We start from the raw sequence: 19,741 nt of genomic DNA, 5'->3' as shown, positions 1-19,741 counted from the left end.
TGTTACGGTTGGCAAACTTCACTTATGCAACATTAATGAAAGGACAAGGTTAAAAGAAAACATTTATTATAAACATAATAAGTATAAAAACACCAATTACTAAACAAAATACTAACAAACAAAGATGCGTGTGTGTGTGTGTGTGTGTGTGCGTATGTAAATAAGGGTGCTTTCAGAATGGTGGTTTGACCAAAAGTTCACACCTTCTTCAGCATGTTTCCAAAATGGTGGCTAACAAAGAGAGTCACACCTTCCTGTGGTCTTTTAAGATGGTCTCTAAGATAGCAACCTCCCCCCTTCTGGTCAGGGGAGGTAGTTAAGTAGGTGAAGAGATATGCTGTGTCTGTGAAAATGCTAATCAGAAAATGGCAGGGTCTGTTACCCTTAACCTTGAACCTATTAAGCCCAGTATGTTACCAATCCTCAGGAAGGGAGAAAGTTGCTGTAGTTCAGTTAGCCGTTTGTCCTGCCAGCTGTGTGAAGTCTTCTGGCTCGTGCGGTTTCTGCTTTCGCGGTTCTGTTGAGCTGTGAGGCTCCGTTGCTTCGAAGTCCTTACCTGCAGGACACCGAGTCGCTGCAAGGAGTTAGTAGAGCTTGAGATGTGTGGAGGTTTCCTTGAGAAGATGAGCTGGAAGCTCGACCTTTGCCCTCCGGTTGTTGGATAGAAGAGAAGATGCAAGGCAGGAGCAGCCAGGCCCCTGCTAGGCGATGCAGGAGAGGAGAGACTGGACAGCCTGCTCCTTTGAAGAGGTGAGGAGAAGAGAGAGAATTGGGGGAGCCTTGGTCTTTTATAGAGCTGATTGCCCCCAGGTCATGGGACCAGAGTGACCAATTGGAGTTGATCTTTGGTGGCTTTCACACTTATCTGTGACTTTGCTGAAACAAAAGGAACCTGTAGCCTCCTGGGAGTTTGAGTTATTTGACCTTCTTAGGACAAAGAGAACACGGTGCAATCTGGGAGATTGAGTTCGCTCCAGCACATGCGGCTGTCTCAAGACAAAGAACATGTGCTTCAGGTTTTGACTACCCATACAGGCCGATAGAGAGGCCTGCGGTTTGCGCAAAAACCATGTCCCAACAATACCCTAAGTAAAAATAATTAAAAACAAGCTCTTGCTAAGAGCAGCTTTCTTTTTTCACAAAACTTTGTTTTGTACAATGTTTGTATTTAATATTTTCTAGTTATGTTAAATGTACCTGCCATAATGGGTTGGTCTGGGTCTATACCCTAAGTTTAAAAAAAATGTTTTTGAGAGCAGCTTTTGTCCACAAAACATTGTTTTGTACAATGTTTCTTGAATAAAAGTCTCCATGATACAGATATGTTGAGGAGGAGGTCATTATTTGACTACCACGTCACTGAGCTAACCAGGGATGTGAATTGGTTGGTGTAGAGGTGTAACGGTGTAACTATGTTGATAGTTAAAATCCTTTCCAACGTTGAACTGCAGTCATAGTTTTTGTATGTATTTCTTTTATTTTGCCGTGTTTATCTTATTTTGAAGGCCCACAACGGGAACTTCTGGGGATTAGGTGTGGCGCACCCTTTTTTATCTCAGATGCAGATTCCCCAGCACTGAGTAAGTTGTGTCCCTCTGTCTGTCAGTGTTTTAGTTGATTATGGTTAATTTAGTGTTTAAAACGTGTTTAATAATATGCAACTTTTGTAACTTTTCTTTTATAGATGACTGTGTCCTTTTTGTTGTTGCAGGTATGTTGTTCATAGTAGTAAATTGTAAATCTATACGATCACGTGTTAGCCAGATGCAGATTCCCCAGCACTGAATGACTGTGTCCTTTTTGTTGTTGCAGACACAGAAAATAAAGTTAAATTGTTTCACCAAGCCTGCTTCACGTGAAATGAATGAATAGAGCAGCAGTGAAAAACTCAGACCGTCACAGAGGGAAAAGAGACAAGATGCAGAATGTATGAATTGTACACAGCAAAGTAAATAACTGATGCAGTTGATTGTACCCGCTGTTATGATTATATCCTAAAATGGTTTGCATTAGTCAAATCATAAGAATCTTATCTTCCAAAAATAGTATTAGTGTACTTAAACTGATTTTATCCTCTACTAACGCTGAGATCCCCGCTAAGATAGAAAAACTAGGAATATGTATGTGTGTGTGAAATTGGACCCCCCAAGAGTGGAACGCTAGAAACCGAGCCCCACAAGGGACCAAAAGAGTAGCGTGTTGTAAATTCAAAGTGATAGCTGTGTTTAGGATGTTTTTATTATTTTCCCTGCTTTTTTACAATGCTGTAGAACCACTGGAAATGGTGGACCCCACAATGATACAAAGACAGAACGGACCTCCTGACGTGACAAAAACGAGTATGTGTGTGTGAGAGAGAGAGAGAGAGAGCATAACAAAGACAGGGGGGGGCAGGAAAAGAAGAAAACGATGAAAACACATTGATCGTCAGTATAATCTTTATTGATCCTCTGAGTGGACGACAACGTTCAACACATACTACACATCTTCATCCTCTTCATCACAGTGAACTGTCGGGTCAGCTCAGGTCAAAGGTCAAACACGTCTTTAAACAGCAGCTTGTGCTCAACACAGGAAGTAGATTCATAAAAAAATAACCACTAAGGAACATCCAATCAGAACAGTCGATCAACACATAACTAACAAATGAGCTGAACCAGACTGACACTGCCCCCTGGTGTCTGGCTGCAGTATAGGTCATAAACCTCCTCCTCCATGTGAGCAGATGGGACATGGACATAAACAAATAATCAAAGAAGACGTTAAATATGTTTGTCAAAGATGTTTCTGTCATTTCAGTTCTTATCTCACTGATGTTTGTTCAAGTGTTTCTGATCAGTTTGGTTATAATATATTTGACTTCATGAACACTGCTGCACTTGCACTGCATTTTAGCTTAATTTATTTATATATATGTATATATAATATTGAAGGAGATGTGTTATTAACAGTCTGAGTCGTGTGATGCTACGATCCATCACGACGCCTCCTCAACCCAACACGTCCATCATTCATGAGCTCACCTCGTCTGGTGGAAAGAGGTTCAACTTTATTTCAGAAAGAAAAGTTTATAAAGGGTTTTGTGAATTATAACCCAAAGTTCAAAAGAATAGTGACGTTAACGTAGTTCAAAATAAAACTTACAGCATCTCAAACCGACAGGAAACAGACGAGAGCCTCGGTAAGCTAACCATGGATACATCCCAAAAGAGAAAAGTCTGGGAGGAAATAGAGAGTTTAATTCTGCGTGGACAGATTCATTTGCTTTCACTGCCAACGATGCAGGTTTACCTGTATATGCTTCATGTGGAGAGGAATTGACAAACAACAAAACATGTTTAAAGACATTTCCAGAGCAAGCTCACAGCATCTGCTGAAAAGTATCAAGCTGGAGAGGAGCAGAAAAAGCAGAGTTCTGTGTTTAATTTATTTCAAAGTAGGCCAACATATTTATTATTATAAAAAGTGTTTTTCACTCTCAACCCGATGAGCAGAAGTTGTTCTCCATCACATATGATGATAGGGCTTGATTTGTCGGAGTGCACAATGCAAAATAAAGAAGAGTAAATAACAACAAGATAGAAAAAAGAGCAGAGCTGTGGGAGAGCTGGAGACACGGCAGCCTTCCTTCTTTGGAACTTTAAGATCATAAACAAACATCTACACAGAATGTGGTTCTACACACATGGAGACAGACTGAGGGACAAAGGTGGACAATAATAAAGACAAACTTAAACACACTGGATGTGTCTCTTTATAGAGGGTTTATATATTCTGCTTGTGTTGTGTCATTTCAATAAACACATTCTTCATGTGAATAAACACAATCGGGGCAGGAAGGTTGCTGGTTTGAATCCGGTTCAGATGGGTCTTCCTGTGTGGAGTCTGCATGTTCTCCACGTGTTTTCTCCAGGTGCTCCGGCTTCATCTCACAAACACATGCAGGTTAGGGGTTGTGTAGATTGGAGACTACACACAAGCTGCTGCTGCTTCAGCCTCTGGATCCTCAGGACACAGCTCAGCCTCCGTCCACACACATTGTCCTCTTCACACTCAGCTTCACTAAGATCACCACCTGTTGAGAGAAGAAGACATCAGTGTCCCAGAGACTCACTTCATCAGCTGTGAGTCAGTGATGCAGCTCATCCAGTAGAAAGAGCAGCAGGGACTTCAGTCCTGTTCAGAGGTGGAGCAGCTTCCTCTCTGCTTCATGTTCACGTGTTGGAATGAACACGCTAAGAGCTCAGTGTGTGTCCTCTGCATGTCAAAGTGCAGAGTGGACACCTGTGAGGTGGATTTACTGCTGTTACAGGTGAAGACATGTTTCACTGTGTGTTGATGAACATCTGCTTCTGACAAACTGGGACCAGATGAGACAGATGGACCTCAGCAGAGGTTCTGCTCTGTATAAAGAGCTCCTGGTTACCATGGTGATGAGAAGAGGCTTCAGTCCCACTGACTCTGAAGACACACACTGTCTCACTGACTCTGAGGACACACACTGTCTCTCTGTCTCTGAGGATACACACTGTCTCTGAGGACACACACATGGACCTGTCTCCAGGAAGCTGACTGAGGTCATCTGGTGTTTTGGGGACAGGATGAGTCTGGAGACATTGAGATGTTCTGGGTGAGTTAGAGATCAACTGAACCAACCAGACGTTGATTTAAACTTCCCTTATCCGTCCCTTTAAGGAGAGTGTGCACCACACAACGGTGTAGAGTCACTGTGGTCAGTGGGCGGAGCTTCTATACGGGTTGATCTCCAACTTAACCTGGAGCAGGTTAGCCGCTCATCAGAAGTAACCATGGAGATTTACCTCGTTAAGAAGTGGACGAGCTTCGTAGGACTGAAAAGACTAAACCTGAAGTTAACCTAATAACCACAAATCCTGCTTGGTAGCACAGACCCTGGATCTGTGATACTGACTGTGTTTAGTAAAATACTGATGAAAGCAGCGTGGACTGACTCCAACCATCTACTGACCTCAGAGTCTCCAGTCGACAGGTTGGACTCTGCTGTAGATCAACTAGCTCCTTCACTGCTGAGTCCTGCAGGATGTTTCTTCTCAGATCCAGTTCTCTCAGATGAGAGGGGTTTGACCTCAGAGCTGAAGCCAGAGAAGAACAGCTGATCTCTGACAGACTGCAGTTCTTCAACCTGGATAAAGAATAAAACTTAACTGTAAATGAACTGACCACAGTGACTCTACACCGTTGTGTGGTGCACACTCTCATGTGTAAAAATAACAGACACATATTCATGTGAGCACAGACTCATAACATGGGAGATAAATATGAAATCAGACATGTTGGACTAAAAACGAGTCCTGATTCAGTAAAATAGATTATTTGGACCCGGTCTCTGTCCTGCAGATCAGTTTAGGAAACCCAGAACTAAACTCAGTGTTTTAACAAGTAGCTGAATATTTAAAATGTCACAGATTAATTAAAGAATTGATTCACGTTATGTATGAAGAGCAATTATGTTAAATTATGATTAAATGAGATAAATTGTGTATAAATGCTGTTTTATAGATATGAGATCTACAGAAGTCAGTCAGTGAACTGACCTCAGAGTCTCCAGTTGACAGGTTGGACTCTGTAGAAAACCACACAGCTCCTTCACTCCTGAGTCCTGCAGGTTGTTGTTACTCAGATCCAGTTCTCTCAGATGAGAGGGGTTTGACCTCAGAGCTGAAGCCAGAGAAGAACAGCTGATCTCTGACAGAAGGAAGTGATTCAACCTGGATAAAGAAATATGAATATTAGAATGTGTCCTCCTGTTGTTGTGGATTGTCATCATGTCAACACAGACTCTCAACATGCTGCTGACCTCAGTCCAGTCTGTGACCTGAAGATAAATATCAGATCAGACATGTTGGACCATTGTTTCATTCATCAGCTTCTTCTCTGTGTGTTGGTCACTGAGCAGGTTTGTGTAATTAAACACTGTTTAAAGTAGGGACGGCTCCTGATGTCACTTCCTGTTTGTTTCTATACTTATCAACTGTCCAACGTGTTTCAATAAGAATGTGTCTTATTCTGAAAACCTGAGGAGGACGAGTGCTCGGCCTCAGTCCACATGTTATTTACTGACACTTTCTCAGTGATCAGGAGCAGGTGAGTGCAGGTGAATGGAGTTGATGAGGTGGACGTGACTGACAGGCTGGGTGAGGGACAGATGACTGAGGGACAGTGAGCAGAGCAGAACTGAGACAAGTTAAATAAATAATGACCCAATAAGAAAGAAAGTCTGAAAAGTGAAGAAGGATTTAAGGACCTCAGAGTCTCCAGTCGACAGTTTGGACTCTCCAGTCCAGAACACAGCAGCTTCACTCCTGAATCATACAGCCAGTTGTTGTGACTCAGATCCAGTTCTCTCAGATGTGAGGGGTCTGACTTCAGAGCTGAGGCCACGACTTCACAGTGAGTCTCTGAGAGTCCACAACCACCGAGTCTGTATTTAAAGAAAATATAAAATCTGTTAGAATTAAATCAGAAAACACAACATTCATACAAAACGTGATCATGTGACCCTCACTCTGGTAAATCCCCTCTTTGTTAAAAACTCCTCAAGAGAATCCTTTCAGATTTGGTTCAAGCGTTCATTCAGACTAACAGAGGAACTCATGAGATTCAGGAGGTCAGAGGTCAAAGGTCAAGGGTTAAGGCCGATTTATAGTCGTTTTTTACGCACGCACGCACGCAGCTTCTACAGACTCGTTTTGGTTTATAGTTCCCCCAGAGTTGCGTGTGTTGCAACGCAATTCACCGCCAGACCACTAGGCGGAGTAATGTTTGTTGTTGAAGTCGGCTCTTCTTCGTGTGTGGCACACGTTTATTGACATCGCCACAGCGGCTCCTCGGAGCCTTTTTCTGGCGGACAAATCCGCAGGTTAGTGACGGGTTGTACTAGGGGACATGGTTTCGGATCTTTTCTGCCAAGTGCTCTTCTATTTGGTCCAGATTCGTTCTTCTAAATCTTCCGTGGCTTCTGCAGTTTCCGGGATTGAAACCGGAAATGCGACTCCGGACGGGATGTAGTAAGCAGACCAATCACAAGCCTTGCGGGCTGCGTGAGGCTCGCGTCGCTTTGTCGTATAGTCAGAAAAATTGGCTGTCGCACGCAAGCCGCAAGTACGCGAGGGGCGTGTTGCGTCGCTCGCGTGCGTGCGTGCGTCCGTAAAAAGCCGAGGATAAATCTGCCTTTAGTGTGTCAGACAGTCACAGACACAGACACAGACACAGACACAGACACAGACACACACACACACACACACACACACACACACACACACACACCCCCACACTCACACAAACTTCCTGCAGTTCCTCACAGCTGGGATCAGTCTGAATCGACCCTGGTATGATGTGTTGAACTTCTTCAGGTCCAACTCATCCAGAACCTCCTCTGACATCTGCAGCATGTAGGCCAGAGCTGAGCAGTGGATCCCAGAGAGTTCCTCCTCTGATCTGTTCTCTGACGTCAGGAACTGTTTCATCTGCTGATGAACTGAGTGGTCGTTCATCTCAGTCAGACAGTGGAAGATGTTGATGCTTCTGTCAGGAGAAATGTCATCACTCTTCATCTCCTTCAGGTTGTTGATGACTCTCTGGATGATCTCTGGATTGTTCCCTGTTCGACCCAGCAGGCCTCCTAAGACTCTCTGGTTGGACTCCAGACTGAGGCCGTGAAGGAAGCGAACAAACAGGTCCAGATGACCATTTGTACTGGTGAGGGATTTCTCCATGGTTCTCTTCAGGAGGTCCTCCAGGGAGAAGGTACTGTCTGTGTTCCCAAATGTTCCTAAGAAGTTGATGAGTTCTCCTGTGTTCCTCTCGGTGTAACAGTGGAACATGTAGACTGCAGCCAGGAACTCCTGAACGCTCAGATGAACAAAGCAGTAGACTGATTTCTGGAAGATCACACACTCTTCTGAAGATCTCAGTACAAACTCCTGAGTATACCGAGGCCTCTGTGACATTAAGACCACACCGCTCCAGGTCTTCTTGGTAGAACATGATGTTTCCTTCCTCCAGATGTTTCAGTGCCAGCCTCCCCAGCTTCAGGAGAACGTCCCTGTCAGCCTCCGTCAGCTGCTGTGGACTCGTCTCATGTCCCTCACCGTACTTGTTGTTCTTCCTCTTTGTCTGAACCAGCAGGAAGTGTGAGTACAGGTCAGTCAGGGTCTTGGGCAGCTCTCCTCTCTGGTCTGTGGTCAACATGTGCTCCAGAACTGTAGCACTGATCCAGCAGAAGACTGGGATTTGACACATGATGTGGAGGCTCCTGGACGTCTTGATGTGTGAGATGATTCTGCTGCACAGCTCTTCATCACTGAATCTCCTCCTGAAGTACTCCTCCTTCTGGGCGTCAGTGAAGCCTCGTACTTCTGTGACCCTGTCAACACATGCAGGAGGGATCTGATTGGCCGCCGCAGGTCTGGAGGTTATCCAGACGAGAGCCGAGGGAAGCAGATTCCCCCGGATGAGGTTTGTCAGCAGCACGCTGACTGATGACCTCTGTGTGACCTCAGACACAAGCTCCCTGTGGTTGAAGTCCAGAGAAAGTCTGCTTTCATCCAGGCCGTCAAAGATGAACAAAGGTTTACAGACAGCGAGCGTCTCTGCCGTGAGCTTCTGTAACGCTGGATGGAAAACACGGAGCAGCGTGAGGAGACTGTGCTGCTGGTCCTTCACCAGGTTCAGCTCCCTGAACGAAAGCACAGTCAGCAGACCCACATCCTGGTATTCTAAACCCTCTGCCCAGTCCAGAGTGAACTTCTGCACCGAGAAGGTTTTTCCAACGCCAGCGACGCCGTTGGTCAGGACGACTCTGATGCTGCTCTGCTGGTCAGTGGAGGCTTTAAAGATGTCGTGGCACCTGATGGGAGTGTCGTGGAGGATCTTCTTTCTTGGAAGCCGTCTCAAGCTGCCTCACCTCATGTTGAGTATTAACCTCTTCACTCTGTCCCTCTGTGATGTAGAGCTCAGTGTAGATCCTGTTGAGGAGGGTTCTACTTCCTGTTTCATCACTTCCTTCAGTCACATGTTCACCTCTCCTCTTCACACTGAGCTTATGTTCATCTAAAACCTCCTGCAGACCAGGATCTGCTGAAAGACAACAAACAATGTCAGAGACAGAGAATCTGAGAATCTGCTGATTGTTTTCATCAGATACAGAAAAACTACAGAAAATAAAAGCTTTTTAACTTTGTGCTTTTCTAACAATGTTAAATGTTGATGCTGTATGAAGGAACAAAATAAAACCACATGTGCTGTTGTCAGAAGTGAAGACATCAGCAGACACATGTACAGTGCTGCTCTGACCGGCTGTCTGACCTCCAGCTCCTGTTCTGGATCTTTGTCCACACTGGGGACAGGAGGAGTCTCCTGAAGAACCAGACTGGTCCCAGTATGAGGTGATGCACTGTCTGCAGAACCAGTGTCCACAGCTGGTGGAGACTGGATCCTTCAGGACGTCCTGACACGAAGCACAGCAGGACGACGGCTCCTCCTCAGAAACATGACTCCTCCTCTTCCTCTCCCTGTGAAGACATGTCCTGATAACTCACAAGTCACAGCCACAGGTTGTCATTACTTCTGTCAAGGAGGTTTTGTTTTCACCCAGTATGTTTGTGTGTTGGTTGGTTCGTTAGTGGGATTATAAAAAACAACAGATTCCCAGTAAACTTGGTGGAAGGTTGTGGTCTGTAAACCAGATCGGGGGGGGGGTCCTCTTTCACAGACATGTTCAGAGGACTGATGTTTACCAGTGTGTGGAATTTGGTGCAGATCCAAATCAAAATGAGTCTCTAGTGGATTTCAAAGTGGTTTCATAAGGAGCGTGTTGGTTCTTGGTGGAGGTCTGAGCTCTTTGAGTGATTCTGAGAGATTAGTCACCAACTTCAATGAAGCTGTGTCCTAATGCAGGGGCCACACTAGAGGAAACTAGATCCTCTTCAGAGCAGGTCACAGTAGAAACAGTCTCTTACTCTGTGTGTGAGGGTCCAGGTTCATTACTGAAGTTGTAAGGATAATGCATGGACCAGTCACTCTTCAGAGACAGACAGCTGGACCCTGGAGACTCTGCTCTCAGTCTGTGGTCCTGACCTCTGCAAACACAAACATGTTTTTATTCAGAACACATCATTCACTGGTTCATTCTCTGAGGATTCAGTTTGGAGCTTCACATGTTTGTAGCAGGTCTCTTACTTTGTGTGTGAGGGTCCAGGTTCATTACTGAAGTTTAGAGGCTCATATCTGGACTGGTCACTCTTCAGAGACACACAGCTGAACCCTGGAGACTCTGCTCCGTCCTCTTCCTCCTCATAAACACTCATCTTCAGTCTGAGAGGAAAAACACTGTGAGCTCAAACACACACAATGAAGCTGTGTCCTAATGCAGGGGCCACACTAGAGGAAACTAGATCCTCTTCAGAGCAGGTCACAGTAGAAACAGTCTCTTACTCTGTGTGTGAGGGTCCAGGTTCTTTACCGAAGTGTGGAGGATTAAGTTCTTTGGACCAGTCACTCTTCAGAGACAGACAGCTGGACCCTGGAGACTCTGCTCTCAGTCTGTGGTCCTGACCTCTACAAACACAAACATGTTTTTATTCAGAACACATCATTCACTGGTTCATTCTCTGAGGATTCAGTTTGGAGCTTCACATGTTTGTAGCAGGTCTCTTAATTTGTGTGTGAGGGTCCAGGTTCATTACTGAAGTTTAGAGGCTCATATCTGGACTGGTCACTCTTCAGAGACACACAGCTGAACCCTGGAGACTCTGCTCCGTCCTCTTCCTCCTCATAAACACTCATCTTCAGTCTGAGAGGAAAAACACTGTGAGCTCAAACACACACAATGAAGCTGTGTCCTAATGCAGGGGCCACACTAGAGGAAACTAGATCCTCTTCAGAGCAGGTCACAGTAGAAACAGTCTCTTACTCTGTGTGTGAGGGTCCAGGTTCTTTACCGAAGTGTGGAGGATTAAGTTCTTTGGACCAGTCACTCTTCAGAGACAGACAGCTGGACCCTGGAGACTCTGCTCTCAGTCTCTGGTCCTGACCTCTGCAAACACAAACATGTTTTTATTCAGAACACATCATTCCCTGAAGATAACTTAAAATGTATTTATTGTGAAATAGATGCTCTCTCTCTCTCTCTCTCTCTCTCTCTCTCTCTCTCTCTCTCTCTCTCTCTCTCTCTCTCTCTCTCTCTCTCTCTCTCTCTCTCTCTCTCTCTCTCTCTCTCTCTCTCTCTCATCCGGCCAGATTGTGTCCGGAATTAAAATTGTGTCTCTTGGGAGCAAATCCCCCAAAATAAAGCACGTGGTGAGTCACCGGAGGCAAGTGTTCATGGTCCTCAGGGACAACACCAAGGAGCTGAACATGTCTTGCTCGTTTAAAATTGAGGGGTTTAATTATATGGTGTTTGTGTCATCAGAAAACATGAAATGTTTTGAGTGCGGGGAGGAGGGGCACTTGGCCCGCTCCTGCCCTGGGAAGGGTGGAGCGCGTCGGGCTCCGGCCACGGCAGCTCCGGCCGCGGCAGCTGCAGCTCCGGCTCCAGCTGAGGCCACGGCAGCTCCGGCAGCTGCAGCTCCGGCTCCAGCTGCGACCGCGGCAGCTCCGGCTCCAGCTGCCACTGGCGGGGAGCTTCCGAGAGCAACCCAGCCCGAGGCTGCTGTTGGCGGGGCTCCGCCTACAGAGCCTCCCGCTCCTCTGGTGGAGGGGGGGGTTCCGGAGACTGAGGCAGCCTCCGAAGCCCCGGAGAGTCCGCTCCCGGAGGTGGGAGCCAAGGGGGGAACCCTCCCTGCAAACAGTCACTCTGAGCAGGCAAAGAAAAAACCGACAGCCAGCCAGAGCCAATCGAAATAGATGAGACTGATGATGATGACATGAGTGAGGAAGAAATGTTTAAAATGTCACAAAAGAGGAAAAATTCGGGGACTGGGCACAGCTATGCAAAAGCAAGCAAGGCAAGCCGCGGGGTGAGGTCCAGTCAGGGTGTGCTCCCCTCTCAGGTAGACACCCAAGGCCTCTACCCCCCCTCTGATATAAGATCCTTCTTAAAAACCACTAAAGGCCAGAGGCTGCCTTCGTTAAAGGATCACTTCCCTGACCTAAAACTGTTTTTAAAGTCCTCTAAACCGCTCGCCAGAAAAACAGGCATCAATGGTGTTTTAACAGACCAGGAAATCTTTAGACTCCGGAAACTCATGTTGAGAGTAAGCGGCGAAATGATCACTGATGAGGAGGAGTTTTAAAGAGTCCTTTTTACTCTTCTTTTTTACTGACCTGTTTCCTGACTGTTTTTTTCCTGTTATCCATGTGTTATTTTATTTTTAAACTCATGGATTTTAGTGTTTTAAAAGTGTGGAACCTTGGGAAAAAACAACAACAGCGAAGGCAACAGGGGGACCCCCTGCACTGGCTGCTGCAAGGGCCTGTACTGTACGGGACCATTGTAGATCCCCCCGCTGGACACAAGGACCCTCTCCGGACTGCTGCAGGCTGCTGGGGTCTCTACGTTGGATTTTTTTTTGCTGCGCCACTTTCCTGGCACTGGACATAAAGGACTATTCTGGAGCTCTGACACTGCCGGCTGGCCCTGTCTCCCTGGACGGAGCCGCCGGCAAAACTCTATACCGATTTTTTTTTGGAAAGAACTACCTGGACTCTTGTGGTGTTTTTCAAGATGTTTAATGTTCTGGAAAAGATGAGAATGAGAACTTGTGTATGCTGTGTTGTGCAATAGGAGTAGACTTGACGTTGGCTAATTATTAATTATCATGAAATATGATTATTAAAATAAAAATTATTTATCAAAAATAATTAAAATTACGTTATGACGTCACTGCACGTCTAGGGGTTGAGTCCTGCTCCCCCTTTGGTGTTGAGTGGGTCGGAGCGGTGGACTGCTGGGTGTGTCTGGCTCTCCAGAGCAAAGCTCCCTCTGCATGAGGGTTGTGGAGCTGTGCTCGCAGCTGTTCTCCCAGTGTCTCTGCTCTGCTGGCTCCACCGGGAATGACGTCAGCTCCTGGCCCTGTCATCAGGGATTTCAGCTCGAGGGGGGGCAGCTCTGTTTGACTGTGCCCCCCTTTCTGCTGACCTTTGACCTGCGTGTGCTCCTGCACCGCCTGGTCCTGTTCTTTGCGGGTCTCGATGATGTGCCGCATGTGGGAGTTTTTCTCCTGCTCCGCTCGACATGCTGCTTGCATGGCTCTGAGCGCCTTCGCATGTTCTTGGGTCTGCAGCTCGGCTCTCTGCTGGTAGAGGAGTGTCAGTTGACCCAGAGCATGGGGTATTTTCGGATGCGGGCCAGTGGGGTTGATGAGTGCATGGACAGTTCTTGATCTTACGATCGCAGGTACTTAAACCATACTCACTCAAGTCACTCACCGCATCATTAGAAAAATTAATCAGACTGGCTACAGTCTCTAATAGGACCTCTGGTCCTGAGGGAGCACTTGCCCCATGGTGGTACATGCTACTCATGTTCTGAGTGCGAAAAGACACCTGGTGGACTGCTCAAGCTCGCTTGGATAAAAGGGGGGAAAACACTTAATTAAAAAACTACACAAGATGCACAGGTGAGCTTCACCCTGTGTCTATATAGTAGCAATGAAGGATAGCTCTGTGGCTCAATCCTTAAGACCTAGTTGTTCAACAACTAGTCTTCTCAAAACTAGTCTCTCCAATCTAGTTTGTCTCCATAAGATCAAAAAACATGCAGAAAATCTCCTATAAAATTACCAACTACTGAAACGCAGTCAGCAACTAACCAAAGGGATTAAAAATAAAAATTTCAAAGAGAAATAAATTTTCAGAATTATTTTTGTCTTTTCTTAAATTATTTATGATTCTTGTGCCTCGAGAACACAAACACCGATTGCAATCTGCAGCCAATTACGGATACACCAGGCACTGGTATACCGGTTTGGTAAAAGTTCAAATGAATTAAAAATAAAACTTTGCAAAGAAGAATACATTTCCAAAATTATTTTCTTCTTCAACAACGAATCATGATCAATACCAAATGAGAGAAAGGGAAAAAAAAAAAATCAATTTAAAAAAAAATCAATTTCTGGAAAAAAAGGAATCTGGATTATTGTACACAGTGTTATGATACAGCTGGAGTTAGATCGCCTCACAGGGGGCACCATTTATGTTGTGCAATAGGAGTAGACTTGACGTTGGCTAATTATTAATAATCATGAAATATGATTATTAAAATAAAAATTATTTATCAAAAATAATTAAATTATTAATTGAAGATGATCAGTAATCAAATAACAATAAAACCACTAATGAGAAAATAGGAATTATCAATTAGAAAGTACAAGCTATCAATTAACAATGATAAGGTTATCAACCAAGAATAATGAAAATAATTAGTCAAAAACAATAAAATTATCAATTTAAGAATAATACTATCTATATTAATAATTGAGAAAGGGGGGCACCACCCTGGTTTCCAGGGACCAACGATCTCAAGCTATAATTATCAGTCTCATAATGATAAATGTCAAATTAATAATGTCAATATTTTAATATTAACGATTACTTAATAAACAGTGAAGGCTTCTAAGTTCGAGCACAGGCAATCATAATCCAGCTGCAATCACACACTTATGCACAAATAATCACAGACTACAGATACTTTAATTACAAAAGTATTTATTAAAAAGGGGAAATAAAGTTATAATGTTATTCAATGATTTATCATTTTAACAAGCTCCGATATTTCAAAGATAAACACAGCAGCACTTATCACAATTCAGAAAATACATGTAAAACCTGCGGTCTACCTATGTATGTCTGTCTGTGTGTGTGTGTGTCTGTGTCAAAGTGTCGCTCTGTGTGTATGTGTCTATGTGTGTGTGTGTGTGAAATAACGTTAGTGTTATTTAATGATTCATCATCTTAACAAACTCCCATATTTCAAAGATCACAACAGCAGCAGCATTTATCACAATTTAGAAAACACATGTATTCATCTATGTGTATCTGTGTGTGTGTGTGTCTGTCTGTGTCTATCAAAGTGTGTGTGTGTGTGTGTGTGTGTGTGTGTGTGTGTGTGTGTGTGTGAGAGAGAGAGAGAGAGAGAAAAAGAAGTGGGGGGGCGTGGCGATGACGCAGTCACATAGTGACGACACATCCAAGATGGAGGCCGACAATGTTAGGCTTAAAACTACAAAACAAAATGGCGGGTTCGTTATGAATTTAGAGCCAGAATTGAGGGCGGGTCTAGAGATGAATAACCTCCAATGGCCGCCGGACCACGTGTGAGGCACAAAGGAGGAGGTGGAACAAAGGATTCTTTGTTCTGGTTTAGCTTTGGCTTCAAAATGGCGGCCAGATGCGTTCAGGCCCTTTAAATATAGATTTAACTATGTCACATGAACTGTATTATAAATACAGATCGGAACGGGTGTATAGGTCGGTTTAGAAGGAGAGAGAGAGAAACATGCAAGGAGAGTTCAAAGAAGCTCTTAAAACACGCCAGAGATAGATTAACAGTGATTTAACCACTCAGCCCTCAAGCGGACGTTGTGGGCTAAGTTTCTGATCGGTAAACTCACTGTAGACTAACACAGACGTTAACAGCGTGGCTGGAGGCTTTCCTCGCGGCGCTCAAACACTAAACAAAACCCGGAAATGAACCGGAAGTAGCGGCTTGTAGTAGCCGGTTAAACAATGAGACTCAGGGGTCTCGCAACAAATACAATCAAATATTAAACAATATGCTACGTATCTGCCCAGATAATCAAGTCTCTTACTGTACAACCCTCGCGATGTGCCTGCGCGTCTGCGCGAATGTGTCGGGGGCCAGTGAATCACGTGGTCTCTCTCACGAGCGGAGCTCCGGGCTCGGCCGCTGGACCGGAAAAGGAAGCGAATTATTCCTGCTGTCTTGACGGAATGAAACTTCGTCTTCTTCTGTAACAGCGGAGAACGTGCTGATTTACAGGAACGGAGTGAATTGTCTTTTACTCCTCAGCGGGATGAACGTCGCGCTTCTGCAGGGAACGGCTTTGTGGAAGCCGTTTGTGGATCGTGAAAAAGAAAAAGTCTGTGGAAGTGCCGTCCCGCGGGTGCTTCCTGTTTCGGCCTTTCAAGTTAAAACAGCAAAGAGTCCTATCAGAAATAAAACTTAGACTGAAATAAAAGAAGAAAATGAAACGACTTCAAATAAAATGATATTAAACAAACGTCTAATCGCCTCCTTAGTTACTGAGTCGCGTGGTCGGCCTCGGAAGGTCTGTTGCAACTTGAGTAGGGTGGAAAAGAGGAGGACAAAGAGAGTCTCTTAAAAATACCGAGTTAACTAGTAGAACCCCTAGGGGTTCTGTTGTTGCTTGGGCATCTGGGTGAAGAGAGAAAGGTTTCTGGGAGCTCAGCCTTTTTAAGTCATGTTCCAGGTGACTCCCCCCTGGGAGGAGGGGTCAAGGGTCAGTGTGGCCCCCGGCCAATTGAGTTGTCAGGATTTGGCCCCCAGGGGCGGGCTTACAGTGGGGGACCCAGGAAGTGATTTTCTCTCACATGGAGATAAGATCTCCATGCTGGATTTTTAAATGTAAGGGGTCTCCTGAGGCGATTCCCCAAGTTTTACGACTCTTTGTTATAAGTCAGATCACTGGGACCTCAGTCCCAACAGCTGATTATCTTGTATGAATCTTTTATTTATTTATTTATTTATGGCCAAATGTGTTTTTAAAATAACTTAGTTGTTGTTAAAAAAAATAGTACTTTTTTTTGAAAATAAAGTTTTCAAAAATCAAAAAATCTCTCTCTCTCTCTCTGTCTCTCTCTCTCTCTCTCTCCCATTATTTTTGGATATTTCAGTCAATCACCTGATTTATTCAGCCAATTTCAAGTACAGTTCAACAGCCAAGTACAATAATAAAGTTCCCTTTCATGTAATATTGGTTTATGTCATTTGTAAATGACTTTTTCTGGAGTTTGGAGACTGACGTGAAAGCACATATCGTTCTGCAGTTACTGTCCTCAACGAGCAGCGGGTGCTGCCGTGAGCCCCCCCGCCGTCCCAGAGGACTCACAGGTGGTCAGTCTCCCAGCAGCTGCAGTCAGAGCAGAGAGGAGAGCAGACTGCGAAGGAATTGCGCATGCGCAAAGCCGCCGCTGATCCTGCCCTGGTTTACAGAGCGAGATGTAAGTGTCAAGGTATCTTCACTGTCACTGGAAAACATGAGTCATTGAGTTCAGTCTCTTCATCGATGCAGAGTCCACATCGTGATGCAACTAAGAATCAAGACATTTCCACACCTCTAGGTGCTCTATTTCAATGGCAAGATAAAAAAAATAAAAAATAAATCAACAGAAGAATACGGAAGCGTATTGCATTCACTTGAGAAAAAAAAGTTCTTTTTTTATTTTATTGAGAACTTATCTCGGATAAGATAATTATCAAAAAAAATAAATAAATAAAGTGAATGCAATACGCTTCAATTATGCAAATTAGGCGATGACGTCATTTAGCAACATCTAGCGATTTTTAGGACAGCCAATAGCTACTTTCCTTGCTGAGGAGTTGGCAACACTGCACGCTGGCTATATCTACCCTGGCTGTGCGCCGAGTCATCTCCAGTTCGTCCTCGTCACTACCGTGGTAGTTATTTGTTCCCTTTTTGGCTCTGTGTTGCCTCAGCTCCTCTGGAGACCTCAGCCGTCACAGCACAGCCATAAACAAACGTTGAATAACACAGTGTTTCTGCAACTTGAGCATTTCCTGATCTACACTCAAACCAATCAACAACATTAAAGTCAATTAATAGAAGCTTGTAAAAGTTCCTGTGACCTTCAACCCCCGGCCACTAAGAGAAGGAAACTCAACATCTAGTATCATGTTTGTGTGTGTGTGTGTGTGTGTGTGTGTGTGTGTGTGTGTGTGTGTGTGTGTGTGTGTGTGTGTGTGTACTTACACCTCAGCCAGTGAGTCCAGAGCTTTACTGGGATCCACAGTGAAGACTCTCCACTGAAAGGGAAAGGGATGGTCGATTCAGCCCTTACGACCGGAGTCTTCCGATCTTCTCGCTCGCCATCTTGTCTCGGTTGCGTGTGTATCCTCCAACACACACACACACACACACACACACACGTGTCTCCTCACAGGTTCCCTGATCGCGGAGCCTCTTCAAGCATAAAAGCACTTTTCAACAAACTCTGGGTATTGCTTTTAAGTCTTAATACATCTTTGTAAAACTTGTTTTTTAGCAGCAAACTTCTTCTCTCTCCTTTTTCCTTGTGTTTCTCCTTTTGTTTTCCTCTCCTCCTCTCCCTCACTTCCCCTTTTACGTACTCTTACGTGCCTCCACTTCCTCTCACCTCCGCATAGTGAATATCTCTTAAAGGGGAAAGCGCTCTCACCTCTCTTAAAGGGAAAGCGTTTTTAGTCAGAAGACTTTAATATTTCTCCATTAAATTATCTTTAACATGGGTTTTAACTGACTTTAAGTTAATAACATGTATGGATTTTAACCAGTTTCACTTATTTATTTATTTATTTAATGGACTATTTATACACTTACAATACATTTTTATATTTATTTATTTCGCATTTATCTATATTATAACTATGTAATGGACTATTTATCTATTTAAACACTTACAATACATTTTTATATTTATTTATTTCACATGTATCTATATTATAACTATTTAATGAGGGCAACATTAATGTGGACTATCTATTTATTTAGTATACATTTTAATGCATATTTATATATTTCAAGTACATCTATATTATTACTTTATAATATGGGAGATATTAATATGGGTTACAAATCCCTTTTGAAAGTGAATAACTGAATTCAGCTTTAAACTGAATCTAAACACTGAGTGTGTGTTTGTTCTCAGATTGAACTCTGGACACAAATGTTCTGGAGTTTGTCTTTTCACAAAAGAAGAAGTCGGTTCTCTAATCGGAGCGACAGTGAAAAGAGATTTATTCAGCACAGTTACATTTTTATCCATATGAAGAAAGTTTGAAACGTGACGCATCATGACTTCTGGACGTTTATGTGTTGGAGCGTTTCTGGATTCTGCTCCAGTTCGACCTCGTCTGGACAAAATAAAATCATGATCTGCAGAAACTGTGACAGAGTTTCAGAGATGAAATGAACAGGACACTTGGTTTTCAACAAACAGCTTCTCAGGTTTATTCAGCAGATTGGTAACATCTCACTGCACAGATGTTCACATGATCCCACATCAAGACGACCACGATCCTTAAGTGGCAGCGGCGGCGGCAGCTTTGGCTGGGGCGTCCATGTTGATGTCAGGGATTCTGCAGAGATGAATGGTATTATAATAATTATTATGATAATATTATATCTCACAACTGGTACGGGTCCGTCACTTTCACTGAACCCAGTGATGACAGTGTTCATTATCTGTGTGTGATCACATGAATCTGTTTCTTCCACTGAAGGTTTCAGAACAAACTTTCCATCAGACGAACACGGATGAAGATCTTCATCTTTTACCGCTGGCTGTAAAACAAATGGCCCCTCGGGGATAATGCAGATATCCTTCCTTCCTTCCCAAGATATTTACAGTAAAACCAGATTTGTAGGAGAAACAAAGTGAGTGTTCACGTACCTGAGTGTCCTTCAGTGTACAGTGTGTGAGTCCTGATGAGAACTTTTAGGGAGCAGCCCTTATAAACCTTCATCGGTTTATATCGTTTTATATCGTTTATATCGTTTACGGT

The 19,741-nt window shown here is 44.1% G+C and overlaps 1 protein-coding gene and 1 long non-coding RNA gene across 2 annotated transcripts; both read right to left on the bottom strand.

The window, feature by feature from the left end:
• Positions 1 to 449: 449 nt before the first annotated feature.
• On the bottom strand, positions 450 to 9,601 carry LOC133023748 (ribonuclease inhibitor-like). Its single transcript, XM_061090810.1, has 5 exons — positions 9,579 to 9,601; positions 6,284 to 6,460; positions 5,574 to 5,747; positions 4,992 to 5,161; positions 450 to 556 (listed from the first exon to the last, which is right to left on the bottom strand). Exons 1-5 carry the CDS (start codon positions 9,599 to 9,601, stop codon positions 450 to 452), a joined length of 651 nt encoding a protein of 216 aa, XP_060946793.1.
• Positions 9,602 to 10,702: 1,101 nt separating this feature from the next.
• LOC133023776 (uncharacterized) lies at positions 10,703 to 18,318 on the bottom strand. The gene is made up of 3 exons (XR_009683074.1): positions 17,952 to 18,318; positions 10,952 to 11,074; positions 10,703 to 10,831 (listed from the first exon to the last, which is right to left on the bottom strand). It is a non-coding gene; the product is annotated as an uncharacterized LOC133023776 (long non-coding RNA).
• Positions 18,319 to 19,741: the final 1,423 nt, after the last annotated feature.

This window comes from Limanda limanda, chromosome 17 (genome assembly GCF_963576545.1).
Source record: "Limanda limanda chromosome 17, fLimLim1.1, whole genome shotgun sequence".
Classification (NCBI taxonomy): domain Eukaryota; kingdom Metazoa; phylum Chordata; class Actinopteri; order Pleuronectiformes; family Pleuronectidae; genus Limanda; species Limanda limanda.
The sequence above is the reverse complement of the archived record's forward strand: the minus strand, read 5'-3'. Positions and strand labels throughout refer to the sequence as shown.

Excerpts from the sequence above, each read along its gene's own strand:
- LOC133023748 (XM_061090810.1), bottom strand. The coding sequence starts at position 9,601 with ATGACAACCTGTGGCTGTGACTT. Across the intron at positions 5,748-6,283 it reads TGTCGACTGGAGACTCTGAG|GTTGAATCACTTCCTTCTGT; the intron begins GTCCTTAAATCC and ends TTCTTTATCCAG. Across the intron at positions 557-4,991 it reads AACCTGTCGACTGGAGACTC|GTAAGGACTTCGAAGCAACG; the intron begins TGAGGTCAGTAG and ends GGTGTCCTGCAG.